The sequence below is a fragment of the Orbicella franksi genome, chromosome 4 (genome assembly GCF_964199315.1).
Source record: "Orbicella franksi chromosome 4, jaOrbFran1.1, whole genome shotgun sequence".
NCBI classification, from domain to species: Eukaryota; Metazoa; Cnidaria; class Anthozoa; order Scleractinia; family Merulinidae; genus Orbicella; species Orbicella franksi.
In genome coordinates, this window is record NC_138148.1 from 31,185,456 (window position 1) to 31,209,900 (window position 24,445).

General features: G+C 37.7%; 3 protein-coding genes and 1 pseudogene across 8 annotated transcripts in view; 1 reads left to right on the forward strand and 3 right to left on the reverse strand.

Moving 5' to 3' along the window:
- LOC145483960 (brevican core protein-like) overlaps window positions 1–24,445 on the reverse strand; it is a 174,000-nt pseudogene that overhangs the window by 41,985 nt on the left and 107,570 nt on the right. The gene's annotated exons all lie outside the window — the stretch shown is intronic.
- LOC145483947 (uncharacterized) lies at window positions 580–16,080 on the reverse strand. Of its 4 annotated transcripts, none has more exons than XM_081462522.1 (2): window positions 16,028–16,080; window positions 580–1,432 (listed from the first exon to the last, which is right to left on the reverse strand). In XM_081462522.1, the coding sequence occupies exons 1-2, from the start codon at window positions 16,062–16,064 to the stop codon at window positions 876–878; spliced, it is 594 nt and encodes a 197-aa protein (XP_081318648.1). In that variant the 5' UTR covers window positions 16,065–16,080; the 3' UTR covers window positions 580–875. The 4 variants fall into 4 exon arrangements, with proteins under 4 accessions (XP_081318648.1, XP_081318649.1, XP_081318651.1 ...); XM_081462523.1 differs by lacking the exon at window positions 16,028–16,080 and adding an exon at window positions 3,830–4,380; XM_081462525.1 differs by lacking the exon at window positions 16,028–16,080 and adding an exon at window positions 1,949–2,030.
- LOC145483943 (uncharacterized) lies at window positions 12,133–20,188 on the forward strand. Of its 2 annotated transcripts, none has more exons than XM_081462518.1 (2): window positions 12,133–14,591; window positions 19,249–20,188. In XM_081462518.1, the coding sequence occupies exons 1-2, from the start codon at window positions 14,522–14,524 to the stop codon at window positions 20,133–20,135; spliced, it is 957 nt and encodes a 318-aa protein (XP_081318644.1). In that variant the 5' UTR covers window positions 12,133–14,521; the 3' UTR covers window positions 20,136–20,188. The 2 variants fall into 2 exon arrangements, with proteins under 2 accessions (XP_081318644.1, XP_081318645.1); XM_081462519.1 differs by lacking the exon at window positions 12,133–14,591 and adding an exon at window positions 17,991–18,297.
- Window positions 20,288–24,445, reverse strand: LOC145483946 (uncharacterized). The gene is made up of 2 exons (XM_081462521.1): window positions 23,036–24,445; window positions 20,288–21,364 (listed from the first exon to the last, which is right to left on the reverse strand). The coding sequence occupies exons 1-2, from the start codon at window positions 23,366–23,368 to the stop codon at window positions 21,074–21,076; spliced, it is 624 nt and encodes a 207-aa protein (XP_081318647.1). The 5' UTR covers window positions 23,369–24,445; the 3' UTR covers window positions 20,288–21,073.

Below are 24,445 nucleotides of genomic sequence, written 5' to 3' on the forward strand. Positions count from 1 at the left end.
TAGCCAACCTTTCTCTCTATTTTAACATTTGCGGACTATTTACAAGAGGTAATTACTGGCGAAATATTATTCCGAGAATATCAGAAGAAATTAACATTTTGGTCTCGTATTTTTTGGATAAATATAGCTCTTAGTTAGCCTGCAAAAAGGAATATTTGCTATCTACTTCTATTTATATAATATGATTCTACATATATCATTTTCTTTCAAATGAGATCGATCGATATGTTTTGCAATAAATTCATTTGAAACTCTCTATTATTTGACCGACAATTGCATTTTCATTACGTCGAGAGTAAAAACCATTACAGGTGGGTGATGGTTTTCAATGGCAAAAATGTAGTCTTGTCCAGTTTTAGTGTAAAATCTCTTTTCCTGATCCCGCTATTTTTCTGTGGCATTTATTTAATAAACTGACTTTTTCTAGAAATGTCGGAGAATTTTAAAAATTCTCTGTTATCCTCGTCTGTCTGATCACGACTTGAGGCCGTATGTACTTTTAAAAGATATTTGCTTGATTTTAGATATAGTACTTATACTGAGCCGCAACACTAACCAGCAGTGTTCTCGGGATTATTTTCCCCTCCGATTATCCCTCTTGCTGTGTATTAACAGTAGCTTAGCTGATAAACCTTGTTTTGCCGCCCCATCTGGCGTATAGACGTAATATTCTCAACTGATGAATTTCAAAGTTCGCCACATTTACGTTCACCGATGTTGGCTTTCCTTGCGACACTAACTGAGCGCAACATTTTTCAAAGCGAATTTCTACGTAAAAGTTCGAAAATACTTCTTCTGCGCATAAAAGATTGTGCGCTATCAATGAACAAAATATGATGATGGCAATTTCTCTATACTATTGCTAATTCTCTGAATCATAACGTGAAACCTCTTTGAGGGCGTGATCGTTGCCCGCGTGCAGTCATTGGTCTTGATAACCTGCTTGCACAGTCCGTTTCTCTCTCCTCGTCAAAGTCGATTTTCGGAGGCGTCGGTCTGAAGGGCCGATGTGTTCTGCTCCGGTTGAGCGGCGGCAGAGTCCGTGGCCGGCTACTAAATTCAAACATTTTGCCTTCGTCTGAAAAACTTGAAATACTGCTATGCCGTGAAGGCGGAGGCGAAGTGGAGAGATCAGACCCACTGGCACACGAACTTGAGTCATCAAAACTCGATCCTTCGCTTGTTAGTCTTTTTTGGCGCCTTAAACCAAACTCTATTCGCTTTTGAAGGCTGTAGTCCGTTTGTGAAAGCGACATTCGTCGTCCTTGATCAGCCACGACTTGTAGAATCTCGTCGACCACGGCTTGTTGTTCAAGCGTTTTCTTCCTTGGCAGTCGCGGATAGGACTGTGTCGTAGACGCCATTCCACCATTCGCGTCTTCGTCGTTTTGAGTTTGTTTCATGGGGGAGAGTTGTAGCCTTTCTGCCTCACCTGCAGAGCGTAACGAATAGAGAGTTGTAGTTATAGTAACGTCATGAAACGGGGACACATAAGCATCATTTTGAAAACTAAAGATCATCCATTTAGCACACATGCCGCCGGGGGAAGAACTTACCAGAAAAGTCAACCACGTTTTTACGCTGAAAGCAAACGTTGTTTGCGTTATGTGTCCGTTTTAGTTTGCTCAAAGCGGAATTATTTGCACTCTCGCGTGGTTTCACGGCTTTTGTCAGGCCACGTTGTTTGAAGCCGTAATGCGCGCGAGCGAATACAAATGAATACAATTTATTAATGGGTGTGATTTAATTTCGCGTTCTCAAAGAGAGGCTTGCATTTATCTTTGGCCCCCCCTCGTTTCGTAATAAGGACTTAACACGTGCAAAACGAAAATAGCTGCAGCGATACGCGTTAATTAACTATCCAAGAAAGAAAAAAATTCACACGCGACACAGCCTACGGCCATTTTCTTCTTTCCGCCACGCCGTCTACGCCAAATTTTGGTCTTACCTCGTGTAGATCTTGAAAAAAATGTGTTTAATCCTTGAGCTGGCAGTCTCGATAGTTTGCTAAGGTGAAGATGAAAAGTCAAAAAATTTTCATGTCTTGCTGTGCTGTTGTTGTGACTTTTTCACTGACAAAAAATATATCGTGACTTCACGGAGCTTCAGACAACAAAACACCACGTGGTCTTTGGACAGTCACGCGTGATATATATTGTATCAAGAAAAGCGTCGTCTATTTTTTGACATTTCTGCTTCGAATGTGGAAAGACTCTATCGCCTGCTATCCCAGTGTCAATATTGTAAAATCTTCCTTGCTCGTTAGCAACAGGAGTTTTGTTTACAAACACTGTCGCCTTGGGACATCGGCTAATCAAGGCAGCAAAAACAAAATGTTCGCTAACAGCTGGGACAAGTTTTCAGCTGCGTGGAAAGTAGTTTTGTTCCTTTCAAATAGCTCTGAAAAAAGGCGAGAAATACTAGGACAAAATAACGTGCGAGACTTTTTTTAACTAGAGATTCTACTATGGCAACAATATATTTTATCCGTCGTCCAACCGGCAGCATTTTCAATGGTGATCAACCAGACCGGATCTTGCCAAATAGTTCCTATTGTGGATATATTCTATCGATATATATCATTTTCTTGCATAACATTTTCAATGAAAATTTCATATCGGTTTTCGCCGATTTCCTAGTGATAGTAAAACCTGCAGGTTAAAATGTTATCTCGAGAACGTCACAGTAAAAAGTTTTTTTTTCCAATTGTGAAGAATAGAAGTGGAACTTAATAGCCGGAAACGGTGCAAAATGTAGGGACTTTTTGAGGCAGGAATAACAAAATATGTATCTGTTTTATTTGGCCACCTGATGGGAGACTCCAGAAATTAGTGCACCCCTGTTGCCCATACAAATTATACTTTTCGTTGTTATCATAGGGCAAAACTGCCGACGATTGCATGCGGCCAATGTTACTGCTATAAAAGAGGTATATTTGTCAAGTCATGTTTTCACTTTAAATGGTTTAAAAGTGTATATTGACGAGTTAATTTTAAATGACGATGTCGGCTTTCCTTGAACAGATGTGATAGGAAAATGCGCTCTGTTGAATTGACGCCAAACTGCTCGCATCAAAAAAAAATTACCGTGATATCCGTCGAACTCAAATAAAATACTATTACCAGCTGAAATAAAAACGAAGGGATAAAACATGTTTGTGTCGTGACTAATAAATATAACCATTTTCTTATCGAAACAAGTGAACTTATCAAACTGGGAAATATGGTATGGTGTGATATAAAACTGGGATACAGTAAACGGAAAATATTACGTTTATGTGTTGTTCCATTCATTCAATACTACATTTTCGTGAAATAATAGTTTTGAACTCTGATTTAAAGCTAAGAGTGATCTGCTCTGGTCTTAATCTTAGAAAATCAGGACTTGCACGAGATGATATAACACACAGCTTGCACTGTACACTTACGTCAAACGTCAAACGTATTGAATGAATATCGACTGTAACGATATTTCTGAGCAGTGGTAGACATGCTTATTTGCCTTATGGCTGGGGTAAACACTGTGAAATGTTTCCCGCTGGAGCGTGCAGTGTTTTGCATTATTCTAAATCCGTTGGACCATGAGCGAGAGTCAAAATAGACGATAAAACTGAGCGCAAAAAGCCACTTTTTATACAATTAACCAGCAAAGCGTTGGTTCATTATCTTATTCCTAAAACTTCCGTGACTAAAATCCATTTAAAGTTAATACATTGACATTGTGCACGGCAACTTTTAACACGTTAACGACTGCTTCGTGGAAAATAATTACGAGAATGATAAAACAAAACTGATATCAAGTCTGCTATACTAACTTACGTTTTACTTACTCTCACCAAAAAACTTGACGTTCATAAAAGAATGTATTCCTCTTTGGCTATCATCACCAGAAATTTTAATTTCCTCACCGAGTTCCGGGCTTGCTGTGACTTTGAAAAAGCTGGTTTTAGCACTGACTAGTTATTGTTTTTATACAAGGCATTTATATTGCAGCTGTTCTGAGTTCTAGAGTTACCCTAGATGTGAATATTAAAAGTTTACTTTATTTTCGAGGACTCAGCTTTTGTTGCGTAAAGAAAAAGCTTTTAAAACTATATTCGTAAAAATCCCTCAGGGCTAAGGAAAAATCAATTTGGAAAATATATTGCATATTTATTTTACGTTAGTCTTTTTACATGCAAATAAATCCCCTCTACAACACTCAATTACTCACTCCGAAAATTAAAATGAAAGCCATTTCTAGGGGGGGAAGAAGGAAACGAAAAGATGTCCTTTGGGAAGGGTTTAGTTATACTTCACAATTTTTCAATCCACACAAATTCAGATATCAAACTAAGAGATTGATTATTTATATTACTTTGTGTTATAGCGTTATTGTTATGGTAAGCTTAAGTCTTCTTTATTTCCTTGGATCCCAGAACTGTGTTGTTAGCAACGGTCCAGTTTATGTAATACACTATAATGTGTTTGCTGATATTTGAAACGCTGTACTTAAATGTTTTTTTTTGTTTTTGGTGTCTGGAAGTTTTCATTTCAAAGTATAAAACATTAAGCATCTTTCTTGATTGGCTCGCACTTGTTTTGATGTCTGTTTGGAGAATTGGAGGTGTTTGAGCAAAAAATATACCCAGTATAAAAAGGTTGCATTATTTTATTCAGCTTGATAAGCTGTTGACATTGTTAAGAGAATATATTTGTTGGTCCATTTTAAGTTATTTTTCCGTGCAAGTCCGGTTTTACTGAATTCTCAGCTGTGCAACGCATTCGCGAGTTGCTCAGGGGTTTTTGGGAACTTTCCAAGTTTCCGCACCCTGTCCAGTCCTCAAAACGAAATGCATAAGAAGAAAGAAAATAAAATCTTTTCCTCTATTATTTTAAGTTAGTTATGGTTGTGGAAATGGCCATGACGTGGCAAACATACGATTGAAAATTACGCAATTATTCTGCTCGGTTACTTCTTCAAAGCCGTCTTTCAAAAACTGTATGATAATGTTTTTATGGACTGAATATTTCCCGGTATATTTGACAACACATTGAAGCGACACTTCGTCAGCTGTTTGTTTTATGCACATATAATAACACTGGGCTAGCTAGTTACTTAGTATAGCTAGTAGTTTCGTGGTCTTGGCGCTAATTTGTATTTGCCTACGTGCCAAGAAATTCAAATATTAATACTTAACATCCAGTAACATAATGGATCTGAAGCCAAATGAACTGGAATTGGCTGATCACAGCGGTTATGTCTTTGTTATTGCCGGTTTACTGCTTATTGGCGTTTTAGAGTTGAAGAAAAAAGAGTGCATTTAGAAAGACGTCGTTTAATCTGGCAAGATTTCCTAATTTAGAAAAAAACTGAATTCGTAGAATAATACTTGACAAATGCAATGGTAAATAACGATCTACTGTGCTGACGTTCATGGCATGAAATGAACTACATTATATATAGTGACAAACTTAAAATGGCCTTTAATTGAACAGAGAAGAAGCTAAAAAGCCAGTGACAATTTCAATTTAATCCTAGTTGCCTAAACCCATCCTTGAAATACTTGATATACTTTTTAATTTCTCCAACGTACTGAATAGACATATTAAACATTTTTAGTGGTCGAAGTCAAATGTTTAAGAAAGGTGCATGGTCGGCTCTCTAATTACGTTTGCCAATATTAATATTGTGATATTTTTTGTGTTTAGCATTAAAATGTGCAAGGTCAGATATTTGGATTTTAAGGTGTACAAAGTTTTCCATACAAATTCAGCTCCTTTGAAACTACTTGAAATCTCTCGATATGTTAATATATTCTAGTCTCATTCACTTTTGGTAGACAGTTTCGGTAATTTTACTGATTTAAATATGGTCCAGACAGTCGGCTTGCGCAAATATGAGAGGAAGAATTATTTTATATTCCATTAATGGGTCAGTTAAGAATCGACGAGAGAGAGAGAGGGATAGAGAAAAAAAAAAAAAAACATCCTCACTGACGTTAACGTCACCAATAAACAAAGTCATCGCATAATATTTTAAATTTATCCATAATGCTTTTTGACTGGTCTTCCAGAGGGCTAAACTAAAATTTTTTTATAGTCTGAGTTTTATAGAAAAGAAAATATGCGATACATCGCATTTATTTAGGAACTCGTTCAAAAACTTTGTGAGCAATATTTAGGAGAGTAAGCGTGAGATCTACAGCATGGGAGACTCAAATCTGTTTGATTTGATTTTAAATAAATACACTGCAGAAACACACAATACTTTCACCCTGACTGTAACAGGTATCCATTGTTGTCAGTATAACAAAAGCTCACGAAAGCCCAGAACAATTATAACACCGATAACCACCCATACGTCCCTGCGGCCCGGCTAATGAAGTGTTTTGAAAACATCGAACTCATACAATTGAGTGCCAATGAACTCTGTAAATTACGCTCGGGAACGAAGAAGCGGATTTTTCTAACATATATTTAGGGTATTTCATCACTTCTTTGGCATAAAATCGTAAGTTTACTTCATAATTATTGTTTCGATGAAACGTTTGCATTGTTGGAGGAGACTTTTGGAAGAGTCCGCAGGTTTAAAATGCATTATTGAGTTAACGGAACAATTTCAAGGTATTATTAAACGGACGCAATTTTTTTTCTAAGTCCGTTTTCTCAGTGAAGACAGTTTCTTCACTAACTATTTCCTTAGTAACAGTTTCCCCTTTTTACGTTGTTACTTACGGTTTAATTTTTAAAAATTTAAAAATTTAAAAAATTTTAGAACCAAATCTCTTACAGTATAGTTATTATCATAGAAGTAAGGACTATATTCTGTCTAATCGAAACTTTGATTTTGATCAATGTGGATGTTTGCCTTGACCAAAAGTATTTGGTTTTGAATGTCATCATCGGCTTAGTGCTATACCAAGTATCTATTGATTTCTTTAAGTTATTATCTTCATAACTAGCATTCTGTTGTATTCAAGCTAAAAGACCTCCCCTAGATTGTACCTTACTTCCCAAGTGGTTATAACGTTTGTAACGAAAGAGGCTTGCCTTCTTTGGATCAGTTATTTATCAAACTTTGAACGGCAAATTTCAATCGGTCAGATAGACCATTCTTCCGTTGAGGATTAATTAAAAATCCTGTAATGGATTTGTTTCAGAAGGTGTAAACTCAATAACACATACCTCTCATAGCGGGTATAATTCTCTGTTGCTTTGAGCTAATCGACAGATTGCGTTTCCAACTGCTCTCACCCATTTCTAAAACCGAGGGCGGGCTATTGAAATTTGGTCATTATCGTGTTAGAGCTCAGTGAAGTACACGAGTAAAGATATCGATAGAAGATTGGTGCCTGTGCTATTGCTATAATAACTTATACTCAATCAGGCTAGAGTCTTGTTGTTTATACTGATATGCCCCACGTAGCAGTAACCGAGGAGTTATAACAGACCTCTTAAACCGGTCGCCAAGGGTACAAAACAAGCCGTCAGATTGCACCTAGCGACCACTGAATGGTTTATCGCGATTACTGATCCATGGATCCTGCGGATTCCTGCGCGTGTTTAAAGTTATTTAAAGCCTGGAGACAATTTCTTTCGAGTTAAAGTGTTCTTGTTTTACTTGAATTGCAGCGATCAGGTGCTCTAAAAAAGAGCATCAGATCGCACGGAAGCGTTTTTTTTGTTACACCTCTTGTACTAACCCTGAGGCATTTTTGAATTGCTTGGCTACATGCAATTCAATTCAAATTGCTTAACTACGCAGGTCATAGATGTGTAGAATGTTCGAATGGGACAGACTAAATTTAGCTCGGCTCATGTTGAAGTCTCTGCACGCAGATGTTCCATTGGTTAGTGGTGGTTAAATTACTCCCCGGTTCCCCTATGCGACACTAAAACACCTTAGCGACTGAAGATGAATGACCAAGAAACTTTTGCACCTCAGATACAAAATTATTTGCATTGGAAGGTAGAAAAAATGTAATCACTTTGGCAATTATGACTTGAAATGACACTTTGCATTACATTTTCATGTCACTTTTGACTCATTTTGTCAGTTACTGTAACATGTAATATACTTGTATTATTACATACTTTTCATTAAATCATCTATGCTCGAAAGCCCCAATCGAAATAATTCAGCTTATGCTGCCTTGATGTGCTGATCTTTTTATCCATACGCAAACAAATTGTTAAAATTCTTCGACATACGGAAACAAAGACGAATGGACAATCAGGCATCATCGATCATGTGCTGCTCCCTTGCAAATATTACAACTGATCTACATTCAGGTCGTGTAAATTGAATTCTTGTTTTATGGCTCATCTGTGCGAGAAAAGTTTTGCACCAGGGTTCAGTCTGAAGCATACAAAAAATTAGGCCGTAAATACCATCGTCATAAGAATGTTTAGAGAACACTAAGAGGGAATTTCTCGTTAATCAAACGGCAGAGTACATGCATCAATGATCGCGACAAACAAGATTATGGTCGCTAGGTGCTGCGGTCAGACTTTCCGTTTACCGTACCCTTGGTTACTTGTTCAAGAGGTCGATCAATTAATACCTGTAGCTGCCACTGTTATGATTATGCGGCATTGACAGCAAATTAAATTAGAACTGACTTCGAGTGTAGATATTATAGCAATAGTACACTCCATAATCCTAGTTGACATATGATCAAGTGTACTGTCTAAGCACTAACCACAAAATTACAAGAGTCGGTTTCAGCATCAAGTGAACCTATTTAAGACGTCGAGGCAACAGATAATATCTGAGGAGATATGAGAGGTATGTTGACTGAATTAAGACTTAACTGAAGCAAATCCACCTCAGAATTTCTTAATTAATCCCCAGACAGACCTATGATGACTCCTAGGAATATGGGCCGTATAACTGATTAAAACGGCCGTTCAGCCGAGTTCATTTTCTTTTCACTTAGTAAAGTCGAGCCTCTTTCCTTGCAAAGTTTAACAGCAACTTTTATCCGCTCTTGTACTTACAATTCATATATCTAACTTACACACACACACACACACATATTAAAAAAGTACAAATATCAGTCGACAGAGCCTGCAGGCTAAATAACTGGGAAGTTTACGAGTTAGCCTCCGGTTACCTTTAGTTACTTCTGAATAAAGCAAAACAACGAGAGCAGAACTAAAAAAAATGAATAAATGATCAGGGTAAATAAATGTAGAAAGTAAATTTTAAGACAAGGTTTCAAAGTGTTGACAGCAACTAAAGTTATAATGTTTTAGAAAAATTGGAGACATTTAGGTTTTTTAAGTCTATTATAGTCCTAATTTCTGTGATAATAGCTACTGTAGGAAATCTGCACAAATGTAAAATAACAAGATTCAGTAGCAGTATCATAATTGACGTTCGTTTAATGAGTATCGTAAAATTAACTCAGTAAATGCAATTTTAAAACCTTCGTGCTTTCTCAAGAGTCTACACCAAAAATACGAATGATATTCAATCGAAATGCATGCTTTTTTATGCCAATGAAATACTCTCAATATATATAACAAACAAAAAAAACGTTCTTGGCCTTTGCCATATTATAATGAATATTTGGCTTACACTCTTTCTACTGAAATAAATGACAATTCGTTCGTTGTGTCGTAAGAGTAAACCACTGGAAACAGAAATGTAGCATGGCTAGGTGCTGTGCCCCGTGTTAATTGAATTTCTACCGATCCGTTATGCTATTGGCTAGCTGTAGAGTATTCATTTGGCCTCTTGGTCACGCAGCCAAATACAAATTACCGCAAGACCACGAAACAACTAGTAGTTATAAGTATCTCTGACCTTATCAGCTTTCGAAGCCAGTGCCGCTTCTATTTCTAATTAGTGTTATCAAACGCAAAGAAAAAAATCCCTTAAATGATAATTCAGTAGTTGCAGAGGGACAGCTCCAAAAAGGTAAGCGAGCTGAATTATATATGACCATGGAAAAAAGTTCAGCCGAAAGTTTCGCCAAATAACTGACCGCACCACAAGATCCTGAATTAGCTTTGTGCGGTGATAACTGGATTAAGTAGCGTACAAAAAGACAATAACTTAGTGGACTTTTATTGAATGTTTACTACATCAACACAAAAACGATTGCCAAATTCACATGAGTTAATTACTTTTCACAACAATTGGAGATTTGAACACAATGAAGACGTCAAGTTCTCTCAGTTTGATTGGCATGTGCCGGTATTCCAGTTGTGTTCGGTTATTTTCTCAGACGGGCGAGTCTCTATGCTAATGTATGCTTTGTGTAAACGTCCTTAAAGAAGATATAGCAATAAAGAGGCAGGAAATATCAGCATCACAAAAGAGTTACCTAAATATATGTGCTACGCAAACAAAGGTGAAAACGTTGCTCAACGGATTAATAAACACCTTTAAGAGGTGTGAATTGTATTGCACAAAGCTTGAACAAATTTTTTGTTCTCAAAAGGCTGAAAAGGAAGCCTCTTGGCAAAATTTATTGCAAGCAGTCTTTGAAAATACTGTTTTCTTAAGGAATACACTTTGTCAAATTTTAGTAGCTTTTTTACGGTAGAACTTTATTGCACTGCAGTTGGCGAGATTCTGAAAATAATGAACATCAGTCTAAAAGGCTAATTGAAATACCACAATGAACACTATCATAACATAGCTCATGTGGACAAAAAGAAAAGTTCTCTGGCTTTCATTCCTAATTTGTAATTACACTCACTTCCTTGGTTGTGCCTTTGTAGAGTTCAATGTTTTGTCATAAATGAAGTTTCCATTTTAATTAGCCATATCTTAACTGTCTGTAGTCAATGATCATGAGACGATTGAATTAACGCTTTTTTATAACTGAGAGCGACATTTCGTCAACGTTTGTTGTCAATTGCCGTAAGACCGTATCAATTTATTTTCTCCTTTAAACCAACTTTTCTCGAACCTTCGGAAAATTTTAATTATAGTCACAGGTTATTGAATATTTTGGAGGTCAAGTAAGGTCCTATGTATAAGCAATCTTACCATCTTTACTAACTGTCAAATTACTCGAGAAATTGAGGCCTTAGCCCAGCTATTAGTTAGAGCTACAATTATAGAGAACAGCGCTAAATAAATCTCGTATAATCCTATTGTGCTGTGTTCATTTAATAATCAATTTTCATTCTGAGCATAACTGAAAATTAATTACTCTAAACCCCTTCAGGCGGAGGAACAAAGAGCCGATAAGAGGTCACACTTAGCCAACCATTAGCTTCCTGACTCTCCTAATTACCTTCGCCAGTTTTCCTGTAGTTAGTGATATTGGTTATTGAACGGCCGCCTCCGCCTGGTTTTAGTAATTGACCAGAACCGCTGTCGCTAGTTACGTTTGTTTTCTGTGGAAATTCAGTGAAGCAGAGTCATACTTGGTCGTTTGACGCAAGTTTCTAAGTGCATTTAACATATAATTTCACAAACAATACGTTAAACTGGGATTTATGAGTCATCCGCGATCGTTCCCATAGCAAGATCGTGTTTGGTGTTTGCCTTTGCCTATCCTTTTCGGATACTGAGTTTGCTGCAAGCGTAGCGAGAGGGACAATTAAGATGAGGAACACGGAAGAAATTCAAAACCGAGCGTTACGCAACAGACCTACTGAGGAACATACCAAGGAATTGCTTGAAATAATACGAAAGCGTGCAGAAGAAGATGTCAATGATTCCAATGTTCATTTTGACGAAGTGTTACTGAGAAAGGCTTCGGTAACTCGACCGAACGACCCCTTGCCTTCAATACGTGTTGATCCGAGCAGCAGTCCAAAGAGGCAAAGCTGCCCTGCAGAACTGGAAAACCCTGAAAAGACTGATGATCCCACTGGTCCTAGATATCGCTGGAGATCTTTAAGCGACGCACCTTTGCTTGAACTTAGAAATCGTTCTCCGCGCGATCGCCGAGAGTCATCGCCAAGTGCTAGAAGTGACTCATCAAAGAAAGGTCCTCGAGCTCCCCGGCTGTCGACGAATCTCCCTCCTTTAGAGCTGGAAAGGCAGCGTTTTGAAAGGCCGAATTGTATTCCATCGCTTCATCGCAATGGCATATCACCAAAGGAAGATATTAATATGAACATAATTTACGACAACGAAGAATTTTTGGCGGAACATGATGGTATTAACGCGAATTAACCATCGCAAAGATTGTACATAATGTCAAATCTCTAATCAGAGGACTTATGTAAACAGTCGAAGTAATCTCATTCTGAGGAGGAAGAGATTCCCTGCGCAACACAACGGGTCTGAAATCGGTCCAGCTGACGGTAGTCTTTTATTAGTCTCTCGTTTGGAGAACTTTGTATAGATTTCGCGTCAGTTCTTAAGTTGTTTAGGATTGTCAACAACTTGGAAAAGGTTGTACAGCACTTGCATTGACGAAGCAATGGCTCTCTCAAACAGGGCTATTTGTACATCGTTTGCAAGACTTGTTAGGTGTAAAAATATGTACTTATTGATAACATGCAAGATCATGATTATTCGCTCCATAATTATCAGACAGTTAAAGATGTTGATGGTAAAAAAAGGCATGCATTTGCAGAAGTTATACAATGTTCTGGAAGTTATTTCGCGCCGTGGGGGTAAATAACTTTAAGCTGTGTTATACTGTAAATTGACAACGCGAGCAGTGACTCTCACAGAAACGCGTGCTTTGTGCTGCATTGTTGACTAGACTCAGTTGTGAGGTGCAAAAATTTACACAAAGAAACTGTTAATCATACATTAATAAGACCATACTGTTCACATAAACGGTTTATGCAGGTTAAAATCAAACAAAGAGACACATAATAAACAAAACTTTCAAAAAACTCTGTAACTTCTAAAAGAAAATGAAAATTGGAGATTTAGCATATTTTAACTTGTCAACAGGAACTGAACAATAACTTCTGTAATTATCGCCAACGAAATGTACCCTCGATAACTTGGATCTCACTAAAAATGACCACAGACTGTAAACTTAATTATATTTAAGAGTTTTCGTCCATAAGGTTTTTTCGTTCAGGAAAGGAGAGCTCACTGCAAAAACTTTCCACAGGTAAACTTTATTGATATCGAGAAACGAAATGTTCCTTTGTTTTCTTAAAACGTCAATATTGTAAACAATGAATAGGCCTTTGTTAAAGACAAATGAACAGCTCATTGTTACGGATGCCTGAGTAAGAATCCTAGCACATTTGAAAAGATATCACTTTTTGTTGCATTCATGGTGTAGTTGGAGGTCAATACATAGGGATGAACATGGAATATTTACTTTCAAGCTGCGAATTGTCCAGAGTTGATTTAACGCGGCATTTGAACAGAAACTATTTCCTTAGCATGTAAAATACAATTCTTTATTACAAAAACAAATGACTTGTTATTATTGAAGTGGTATTCAAAGATCTCAAAGCGACGTTTTTACGTCATCGAGGTTGTTTTATTGATCGCAATATCAAAGAGAGATTTGAACATAGGCTCGAAAACTGTTATTTTCAACAGCTCCTCGTATTACCATCTGTTGATCTGAATATCTTGAGTCCAAAGAATGTAAGACGAGGAATTGACCAGTTTGCAGTCTTATCAACTATGGTCTAAAATACTTTTACTAGTTTTGTATTTGTTTATGTCGGGTATCCACGACAAGTTATTTTCGTTCTAGCCCCATATCTCCCACTAAATGCTAATGTCGTTTCAATGTTCATCAGTTCGTTAGGAAGTTAATTGAGCTTAAAGACAGACTTGCCGTGTTGGCTCAGTCACATCACGTCACGTGCTAATTCAGTACATGCTGCTATTCCTAGCCAAGTGAGAGTGCAGAAAAGGAAATGTAAAAATACTCAACGCCGCCTCGAAAATAAAATCCCCCACTCCTCCACCACCACCTCAATGGCAACATCAGTTTATCTATCCAGTTGTTTCCGTTGCTGATGGTTTCCCGGATGTCAACTAACGTCATGTAGTTTAGTGTGACGTAATCAGTCCGTTACGAACGGTTTCCGTACCAAGGTATTTTTGTCTTAGCGGTATTTCGATCATTAAGTGCGCATTTGCGGGTTCCTTGCGTGGGGTTGAAGTAAATTGATATTGAAGGATAATTAGTTCCTGTTTGGCTTTGCTGCACTTGTCATATAGTAACAGTAGCGATTCTTGTATCAAGAAATATCTTCTTTGAAAATCAAAGAAGAAAACTACCTATCATTACCAAAAACGAAAAATGAAGAAACCAGTGCCGTCTCATGTAAATAGGAAGCTTATCATTTCCGTTCACTGAGAGTTGCATAAGCTTGCATAGCACTAACTGCGTCATATACATAATTCACTCTTGTTTTATCCAAGCGGTTGTTAGGAGGCAGGAAAACTTGTCAAATCTGCCTAGTAACCACAGATTACAACTATAATCAAGAGCAATTCATATTAAGGAAAACTGACCTTAAAATCAAGAGCAAAGCCGAGTCCTTCTCAGTTTTTAGAGGGAGTCGAAGACACTGCACAGCACAGCCATGTCCTACCAAGCACAAATGACTCTAACTAATTAAGAAATTTAATTTTCATGATGATGTCACACGAACTGATTTACGATCAAAGGCGCCTCGAGACAAAAAGTCACCTGTATCCTAGAGGTGAGTTTCTTAAAGATGTTGAACTGATGTTTCTGTTAATCGTATAAGGGTGTTCTTAAATATTTAAATATTGACAGTTTCTGTTCATCTTGTAATAAATGTTTTCAGTCCGGGGTAACTTGTTCTTTTTCATTGCAATTCCGGGACTGAAGATGGACAAATACAATAACATGTTAACGAAAAGTTTGGGAGTTTTAATTTAGTTGTCGGGTAATCAGATAATGGAGGCTAATGGAGGCTAATGGAGGCTAATGGAACGACGGCGTTTATTTTGGGATATTGCAGGTTGCTCAGTCCAAAAATGTGTTTTTAAATGACGCACGATGGTTTTGCGGCTATAATTCTAGAATGATGACAAATTGAGAGGGAAAATAGTTTGATGGGTAATCAATATTTCGTCGTCGTTAGTCATTCCCCAATACAGCTTATCAACATTTGATTGCTTACTGTTCTAAAAAAAATACAGGAATGCGGGTTTTCACTAGAGAAACAGGCAGATGCAGAAGCGATGTTGATAATCAGTATTATTGTTTGTTAGAAAACGTTTTAACTGAACAAAAGACGCTACTTAAAGCACCTTACCACGTCTGCTTTTGACGCAAGTTATTAAGCTGTGATGCTTTTGCGTTTGGAAAAACCAAAAATACTGTAAATACGTATTAGCAAGTCATTAATTAATAAAACTAACATAAATTGGATAGTTTAATTTTGTTTCCTTTGGACGGAATTGCACTTAGGTTAAATCAAATGATGGTTACGGGCTGAGTGTTCGATACAGACGGAGTAAGAAAGTCTGATAAGTAGTTATAAGCAAGAAAAACTATGGCATTACTAAAATTTAGAACACACTAGCTGTTTAATCAAGGCGAAGGTTTCTAGGCATATTAGGAGAGGTGCATAACGATTATGGCCACCCCTAGCCCCACGTAACAATTGATTCGTAATTTAATCGGCGCCGAAAATATTACTTCCCTTCTACAAGTGCTTCATTAATTCAGGAGGCCAACCACAAGAACCCAGAGAACATTTAACATAATCTAAAAAAGGTTAATTAACATGGTACTGATATTAATCTGTGAAAATGAATATATTAATCCTACTCTGGATAGGAACCTTGTGTTGTTTAATTCTACGTTGAGTTAGAAACACACCACTGAATTGAAATGCAGTCATAAAATTACAGCAAACGAGATTGTTATATGAAAGAGGACAGGCATTGTCTGTGTAAAATAGCCACTCACTGGGGCCTAGATCCTAAAATGATTAATGTCAAATAAAAGCTGCGCGATTACGTTTAATTAACATAGCTACCATTTTAAACTAATTTTAAAGTAGTTTTTGCTTTAGTCTGTGAAAACCAGGAATTTTCATTTCAAAACCAAAATTGTCGCCGGTTCTATGAGGCAGAATAGTCATACTTAAATACGGTAGCTTACCTCGATCATGTGAAGAACTGCTGGTGGTTTGGTGCATGGCAAACGGTCGATCACTAAACTATTTTTCACGCTCTTACTTGAACATTATTAAGAAAACACAAGTGTTTGATATTGCTCATTTATAAGACCGCTGTGAGTTGATAAACCTGAGTCAAGGGTGTTTCTTCCTGTTGATCTGGTTGTCAGCTAAACAAAGGACTCTCGTGCACCAAGTGCAAGGTAAAATACTGTTGCTATAGAGACATTAATATGCTACTGTCAACAGAAAAATTCATATTGATAGCGAGGTTGTAGAAATCAGCTGTCTTTCTTTTTATTGTATATTTGTATAGCTGACGAAGCAAGCGTGTTTAAACAAAGTGTAAGTACCTATCTATAGGTCAAGATATGATGACAGTCTATTGCCTAGGTCTTGAGGCACAAACTAGAGACACGAGTAAACATGTTCATTAATTATTCGATTTCCTTTGTTTGTGTCCTTTAGGCCTCGCTCCCAGGCCGAATTAAAGTTAATTGACGTCTCTTGATAGCGTGGAGACGCTATAAGAATCTCCATCGTCTTCAATCGGATTCCTCGTGTATGTCACACATGTATGCTCGGAAATTATTTCCAAGAGAACACTCGAGGTTAAGTGATTAACTTGTCGCTTTTCTCGATCAGCAAATGATATCTGTGGCCTGACATTTCTTGTTGGACCATTTTATCTGTTTACAGCTGTTTTGACTAAGGTTTTTCTTAAACAGTGTAAAAGCCTTCGGGACAATACCGAAAGGCACTATGGGTAGGGCTGGTTGATCGAGGCTCACAGTTTTTCCGAACGATTGAATTGCAAATCATAAATTTCTGTGATTTTTTGTGTGTGCTTCTTTTGGACTGAAACACTGTAAACTTTGTTCAAACAACTCTAAGCTACCACTAACCATATCATGATACCTTTTGCAAATGTCGGTTAAGTTTTTGCACTTCTGAAGGACAAACTTTCCCTTAACAGCTGTATCGATTTATTTAACGCTTTAAATTAAGAAAGGAGTCAGCATGAAAGCCCTAAAGCGTACAGTTTTGCTTACACTGCTCTCACAAATAGCCCGAAGCACAGAGTTCTATTCAGCCCCTTCAGTTGACAACAATGATCAAAGGACAACTTCTCCCTATAATTAGAATAAGTAAACAGGCCATGATTTGATAAAATAAAATTATTAATAATTTAATCGGCTTTTAATAGGGTTAGGAGAATTGATGTTTTGAAATAAGCCCCTTAGGTGGGTCAGCTCAAGATGCGAGGTGTTTTCACTCACATGGCGAATACCGGCTTAAACAATGCGGCTAACAGACCAAACTGTACGCACTGAGTTTTCCCCTCCTTTTTAGGCATATTTGCTAATGTCTAAATCTATTTCCCCACATTTTTTATTGATTTGTTTTTTACACCATGTTTGGAAGTTACCGGCAGCATGAAAAAGTAAGTTAATTTGAGGATCGCTGGTTATTACTCACGCGACTTCATATTTTGTCATATGTAAAAATATATCAAGTCGTATTGCCCATGGCCCTGGGTGATAAACAAAATCTAGGATACCAAACGTGTTGAGAAATATTCCAGTTTCGATGATGAGTTAAATTATGTTTTCTTTATCTTAATCATTCTCTCAAATTCAGCAATTTTTCGCCAAGTGTATATTCTTTTTAGGGGATTCTAAATACACAAGTTTATGGCTTAACGAACAGTTGTTTATTGACTTGAACTTAAGCAAAACTTGCGAAAAAAAGTCCCTATACACGTCTTGGCCACTAATGCATTTGTTCACCATGGCGAGGAGCAAAACATAACAATATATTCTTGTAATTTGAAGTTGCTCCTTGAGATTCAAATGAGCTGTAGACATCGCTGAGTACAAAGTAGTGGAATATGCAAATTCTATATATTGCGTGCCATTTTCTTTCCTTTGAAATAGAATCGATCGTTGACTTTTAATCTTTTCTTTTCTGCACAACTACTGATCGCTGCTTTGATAAAATTGAGCCGTCAACAGGAACCAAAGTGATAATTATTCACACTTATCATAAAAAGCTTGATTAATTTCTGTGGAAAAGGAAACTTCATGTCGTCGAACGTATATTTGCACACCTTGCCAAAACAGAGGCGTTTCCAAGCTACAGAATTTAAACAGCAGGGCATTTTAGAGTGCGCAGTGCCTATATGTTTGATATTTGGCGAAATTAGCGTCGCAGTCGATTGGAAACACGACAGTAAAGACGATGCGGAGAAACGGTGAGTTTGTATCATTCGCTGGAAAAATTCAAATGTTGTTACTTACATCACTCGCCGTCGACAACCATTCGAGAAAACCAAGGTAGTACAAGAATCAATGTAACTGAACAGAAAGAAGGTCGAGTCTCCCTTTGAATCAGTGCGACAGTGAATTTCACGGCAAGGTTGAACGTCATTTACATAGAATAGTACTGTAAATTTTGCTCTGTCATTTTGGCAGAGCTTCTTGACCCCTGTTTTTCATGATCAGCAAGACGGAGAGAGTAAAACACGAAATATTTACCGGGTAAGGAACAGCAAGGGTTACATCGTAAAACGCGACAAGAAGTCTTAGAAACGAAGGCTAAAAATGTTTGCGTTTCCTTTCTGAAAGTAAAGGCACATGTTTATTTCGGTAATAGCTAAGATGCAGAAGCACACATGAGAGACTTTATAAGCAATATCCCTTCAGCGTCAAAACCTTATTGCATGGACTTGTGATAACATCAACTTGTTGTCGGTTATTCCAACCGTATATTAAACTCTACTATCTGTATATATATACGTCTCTCATGATGGCGGAAATATCAATCATTTCGTCAAGACAAAATAGCACACACCGGACTATAAATTAATGTGTTTGATATGCTATTCTGATAATTTGACTGGTTGAATGCGTTTTTAGAAAGGATGTCGCAATTTTTACATATTAATAGTTTATTTGGAGTTCTCTTTAAAAACGAAGTTGTGGGGAGTATTAGATAAAGGATGCACACATTTATAACCTCTTAATTTCTAACTTTTCCTCGAGGGAATCAAAGTTGACATCTTTTTCCAAGTGGAGTCCCTACACGATTAACATGGCTCGCCTCGCGATCTTACAATAGACTTACGACGCTCGCATGTCTTTAAGAGCCATATTTTGAATATTGTCATTAATTACTAACATCACTTTTTGGAACTGAATTTCAGGAACGATTGATATAAAGGTTCATTCATCTGACGAAAACAGTAGCATCTTCATGGATGAAACTTCATCACAGACTGATATGGAACGAATGGAAAACCCTTTCCGAAATTTACATCCTAAAATATATTACAGACATAAAAACGCGGAACCCAAGAGAGCGATCATTGATAACAAGAGGGAAATTAAAATGGACCTCAAATCAAGACCCCTGTTGAGTGTAAATGTAAAGACGGATCAGTCGACTAAACACTCGAATTTATTTGATGATTGTTCAGCTGAAAAAGCAACGAGAAGAGAGCAACATGACAATTTTGCAAAGGGGCTTCTAAATAAAGAAACGTACTTGAGAGACCAGGATACTGTTGCAAACTTGACTCAAAGAAACAGTTACTTGTCAGACGACTCATATAATGGAGAGAAACTTGTCTTTCCATTAATTGTCTTCCCAAGCGCCGCAAAAGACAATAGGCAATTGACGACTGATTTTGTACCTCCTAACAAAAGTAATAAAGTACTCTTTCCGTCGATAAAGGAAGTGCCAAGCTTTATCCCGTTCGTAGACGAGGAAGAAAAGAGGAAAGGAAGAAGATGGCGCAAGAGAAATAGAGTTACCCAAACCGAGAGGGTCTGCGAACAGGGCGCCGATGAATCATGGTTGAATACCTATGCTGCGTACCCTGGTAATTCACCAGCAAGAGAAAACATTTCTAATCAAATTATCCAGCGAAAATCTTCCAATTTCAGTCGCACGATGCCAGATGTATTCAGTTCGAGAAACTTAGTGACTTCACAAACACAATCTGCTTGGACGTATCGTCACGCTCACGATACTAAAGAAAGAGACTATATGATAGTTAAGGCAAAAATCCATCGATCATCTTTCCTTTAATTTCATTGTTACTGAGAAAAATGATTAAACCTTGATTTGATTTCCCCTTTAAGTCGGTGGACAGACGAATAGAATGAATAAAGTTCGTCATCCAGGAACTGTAGATTAATGTTTTCGTTTTTTTTTTTTTTTTTTAACTTGGGTTTAACTTTAGAAATTATTAACTTCGATTCACCAGGGCGGATACGGGATTTTAGAGTAGGGGAATCGGGATACGGAACGCCGAAGGCGTCCCCTTTACGGGGGTCCGCTGGCATCCTCTTTCGGAACATTTTTAAAATTGAGCTCCTGTAGGAAATGGGATTTTCGGTATTCTGAGACCAAGCCAACGTGTTATAATGTCTCGTTTTCTTTAATTTATGGGGTTCCACTGATCTGAACTCCCCTAGATCCGCCCCAAATTCAAATTGTTAATGACTTAAGAGCCGTGCAAATTCCAAAAGTATCATTTCCAACCGTCGCCTCTTCGTCGAATTATCAAACGCAATAACAAATGCGTCGACAAACTACCAAAGCTACAAATATTTATTCCTCGTGATGCACCACATCCAGGAAGGGCTAAGAATTAGAAATAAGAACCCCTAACAAAATATAACTCAGTCGCTCTCTGGATATCTGTTATAGATTCACCCTGTGAAGCCTGAGTTTGAAAGTTTCTTGACGAAAAATTGTTATTCATAGAGCCTCTCCAAAATAAGTTTGATTGATATCAAGTCTTCTTCCAACAACATAATAAACTTCATATAGCGATCAACATGTTCCTTTGAAATCTGTATCTGTATCTGTATCTGGTATTTGCTTACATTATTGTCTTGATATTTGCCTTTCTCTTTCTTACTTGAATTGTGACGGCCTGGGACTAACAAGCTGGTTGAGCCACTGACTTTTGTCATACCTAGACCCTTTTGTAACTGCAATGTACTTTACTCGGTAATAACTCATGGAATTCTCCTGTACTCTCTACGAGTTGGCCAAAAGCACATGGCCGAAATTAGTATCAAAATCGAGAGTGCAATTAAAGCAACGGGCCACAATACGCTCTGTAACACAACATGTCTGTATTCTTCTTTGCTGTGATTCTCGTAAACCACTTCATCCGGGGCTTTAGGATTGCGATAGAACTTGAATGTCGATCCAGGCTTCCCCTTCTGCTGCTGAAGCTCTTCCAGGTTTTTTCGACTGGTGTCTGAGTCTGAATGGCTGATATTTGGAGCAATCTCATAGGAACACTGGAAAGAAGAAATTGTGGACATGCATATGTCAGATATCTATTAGTTATCATTTATTTATTTATTTATTTATTTATTTATTTATTTATTTATTCACACTCCATTCTTACACGCTCATGAGTGAGATCACGTGAGAGGAACGCGAAGCGAGCGTGTCGCACGAGCCCCTCGAAAGACTGGCGATTGTTTTAAGAAGAAGGCGACGAATGCAAATTTGGGGGTCAAATAAAAGTAAACCAGGATATTACGATGGCAGAGATCACTGTTAAATGATATTATTTAACTACATTACTTCTCTCCTAGTAATTTTAGAGCTATGATTTCTGACATATAGCGTTCGAAAATGATGGCTACCTTCAGAGTATGGTATTGAGAACGTATTGTATTATGCGGAAAGTATGGGATTTATTACAGGAAGTGGATTGAACTACTGACCTAACATTTAACTTTGTTTACAGGAAAAAAGGGTTTATCGGCAATTCTGTCCTGAGGAAACTAAATTACTGAATTAAAAATACATTGAAAATTTATAAACATCCTTCATTGCCCTGGCCCATGGCCTGCTAGTTCACGCGACAACGAAAACTCAACGAGGCTTATCATGTGTGTTTCACAAAAATTTACGGGAGCGATATGGTCTATTGGAAGTTCTGTGTGAAATTGGCTGCAACGCAGGTACTCGAAAAAATGTAACTCGTTATTTGTTACTGAAGACTAAACTGTAACTGGGCGGTCCCTTATATTGAGTTATATTGAACTTACACTGATTGTATTTCAGTTTCACTGAGAGGTTGAAATAAACTTCGCATGTTTGAAGGAAACTGTTTATCAAAAACATTCAGTGTGACTAACACGCTCACTTAATATGGATCAGTTTGACTTAATTGCATTGTCGCTACTCTTAAATCTAATCAGAGGATTGAGAAGACAGTCGACCAGGAGTAGTTTTGAACAAGAGTTATCAAGCTGAGAAAGCGTGCACACTGACATCACCTGCTGACGGAGAAAGAAATGAGTCTAGGCGACTCGCATGAAACTTTGAGAAGTTTTCACCACACCAGAACTTACGTGTGTTGATGAGACTACCTGAAGAAGGTCAAGGAAGTCAATTGAGCGAGGGTTCGGATCGTTTTCCCTTTTTTTAATTTTAAAAATCGCCTCGTCTAGACAACTCTAGCTAACTCTTGTTCACGTTAAATCATCAATCTGTTCTTCTCATTATTTCGCTTTTTGATGTCTTCTTGAAAAAGGCTTAGTTTCAACATATTAAATCTGTCGTGCACGAGACCGCTATTTCAGGTTCAGTCAAGCATTCCGGTCACGTGAGAAAGTTCAATAAAGCTCGAATAAACAAGAGTGACATTCATATAAATTTGCATGCACATCTGCACAATTCTAGGCGCTGTGACACGGTGCAATATTGCATGCAACTGTTACGTTAGACGTGCCTCGAGTCCTAATGTTGAACATTCGTTGAAGGGAGGCAAAAAGGTGTAGAAAGATCATTAAGAAATCTGTAGATGTTTCCAGGTATTATTTAATAATTAATATTTTCGAAGGTTTTGTAAGAGGTTTAAAAATTATTGCGTATAAAAGTTTGCAAATCTAAATTATCATGAACCGGACACGATGATATTTATAATACTATTAGAAATCCGTGTGAAGTTTTACCTTGTCGTTCAAATGATGCACATCTTTTCGTAGCAAATACCCGATTTGTTTGTCGTTGGAAACGTTTCTGTTCTTGTTTATGGATTTGTCATCTTCACAGAGCACGTAAACTTTAAGACATCGAGAAGTTTCAACGTCTTTACTCTCATCGCCGCAGTTGCTTGTTGCACATGATATTTCACTGTGTGTTACACGGCAAGTCGCTTGTTCGAAGTTTAACCCTTTCTGAGCAGGAAGCACTTTAGTTGTAGACAAGACCATCAAGGCAATAAACCCCGTAACAAACATCAAACTCGCGATAACTACAGTGAGCTTTAGGTAGTTAGCATACATCTTTCCCACCAACGCCAGCGATCGTGAGCCGCAAAATTAGACCAGATTGATTGAAGTTTAATAACTTTGTATTGTTTTTGTTCTCTGATAGCACTCCTGTCCACTGGGATTGAAATGGTCGAAAGAGTTTTCTCTTCTTCGACACAAGCTTTTATTTTGCCTCCCATGTATTTATGACGCACATCCGAACACGTCCCACCTCCATTTGTTATCACCGGACACGCAAGAATGACCTCGTCATGGTGACATAAGAAACAAGTGTCAATTTGCGCATTATTCGATGGTCTTTTTTTCAAAACCTAAAAAGTGAACGAAATCTTAACTCCAATTCGGCGGGAAAATGACAACAATAAGAGATGTGCGACTCTATAAAAGTAGAGGTCAACAGGGCCGCACGTACAGTTTCTATCCTCGTCTTAGTGTCGAGTTTGTCTTCCTTGTGCGTTACAAGTAAGAGCTTCCGTGATCAGAATACCTGGAGGAAAATTCTCCAGAAGCCGAATTTAAGCTCATTAGCACTACTGATTCACTGAAAAAAAGCATTGCGTTAACGTTTTTAGGTATATTTGGAATTGAGTGCGGGTGTGTGTAGAGGCTTGAATGTGGTCGTATTGGCAATTCAGCGTGATCATGGCTCGAGTCAGCTATGAATCAATCGGCCGCTGATAGATCGTGATAATTGTTGTGTAACCTCTGCGGATGAAGACAGATGTTAACACAAAACATGATATCATAAGTTGTGACTGATCTCGAAGTTCTCTTGTTTTCGTTTCGTTGGGAGGTTTAGATGAATGCCCGGTTAGAGGAAGATTTCCGAAAATGTGGGTCGGGTTGTGAACCTCTTATCCTATTCAAGACAAAAATATGTGATTTTGCCTGCTCCGGTCCAGACTTGCGCCAACATATGACACCGTACTTCTCAGACCAGACCTTTTCATTGATACCGCTTATTTCAGATAATTCTTCCGTTTAGGTAAACAATTGAGAAGGGCTCCAAATTTCGATAGAAATTAATTAAATCGCCCTTTGATTAAGGGGTGGGCTGAAAACTAGGGCCTAGGTTGTTACATGATACTC

Bases quoted from the DNA above. Each gene is read 5' to 3' on its own strand.
- LOC145483943 (XM_081462518.1), top strand. From the start codon at position 14,522: ATGATGATGTCACACGAACTGATTTACGATCAAAGGCGCCTCGAGACA. The intron at 14,592-19,248 runs GTGAGTTTCTTA...ACTGAATTTCAG, and splicing joins AAGTCACCTGTATCCTAGAG to GAACGATTGATATAAAGGTT.
- LOC145483947 (XM_081462522.1), bottom strand. From the start codon at position 16,064: ATGCACCAAACCACCAGCAGTTCTTCACATGATCGAG. The intron at 1,433-16,027 runs GTAAGCTACCGT...TACGCTCTGCAG, and splicing joins CAGTTCTTCACATGATCGAG to GTGAGGCAGAAAGGCTACAA.
- LOC145483946 (XM_081462521.1), bottom strand. From the start codon at position 23,368: ATGTATGCTAACTACCTAAAGCTCACTGTAGTTATCGCGAGTTTGATG. The intron at 21,365-23,035 runs GTAAAACTTCAC...TCTTCTTTCCAG, and splicing joins TGCATCATTTGAACGACAAG to TGTTCCTATGAGATTGCTCC.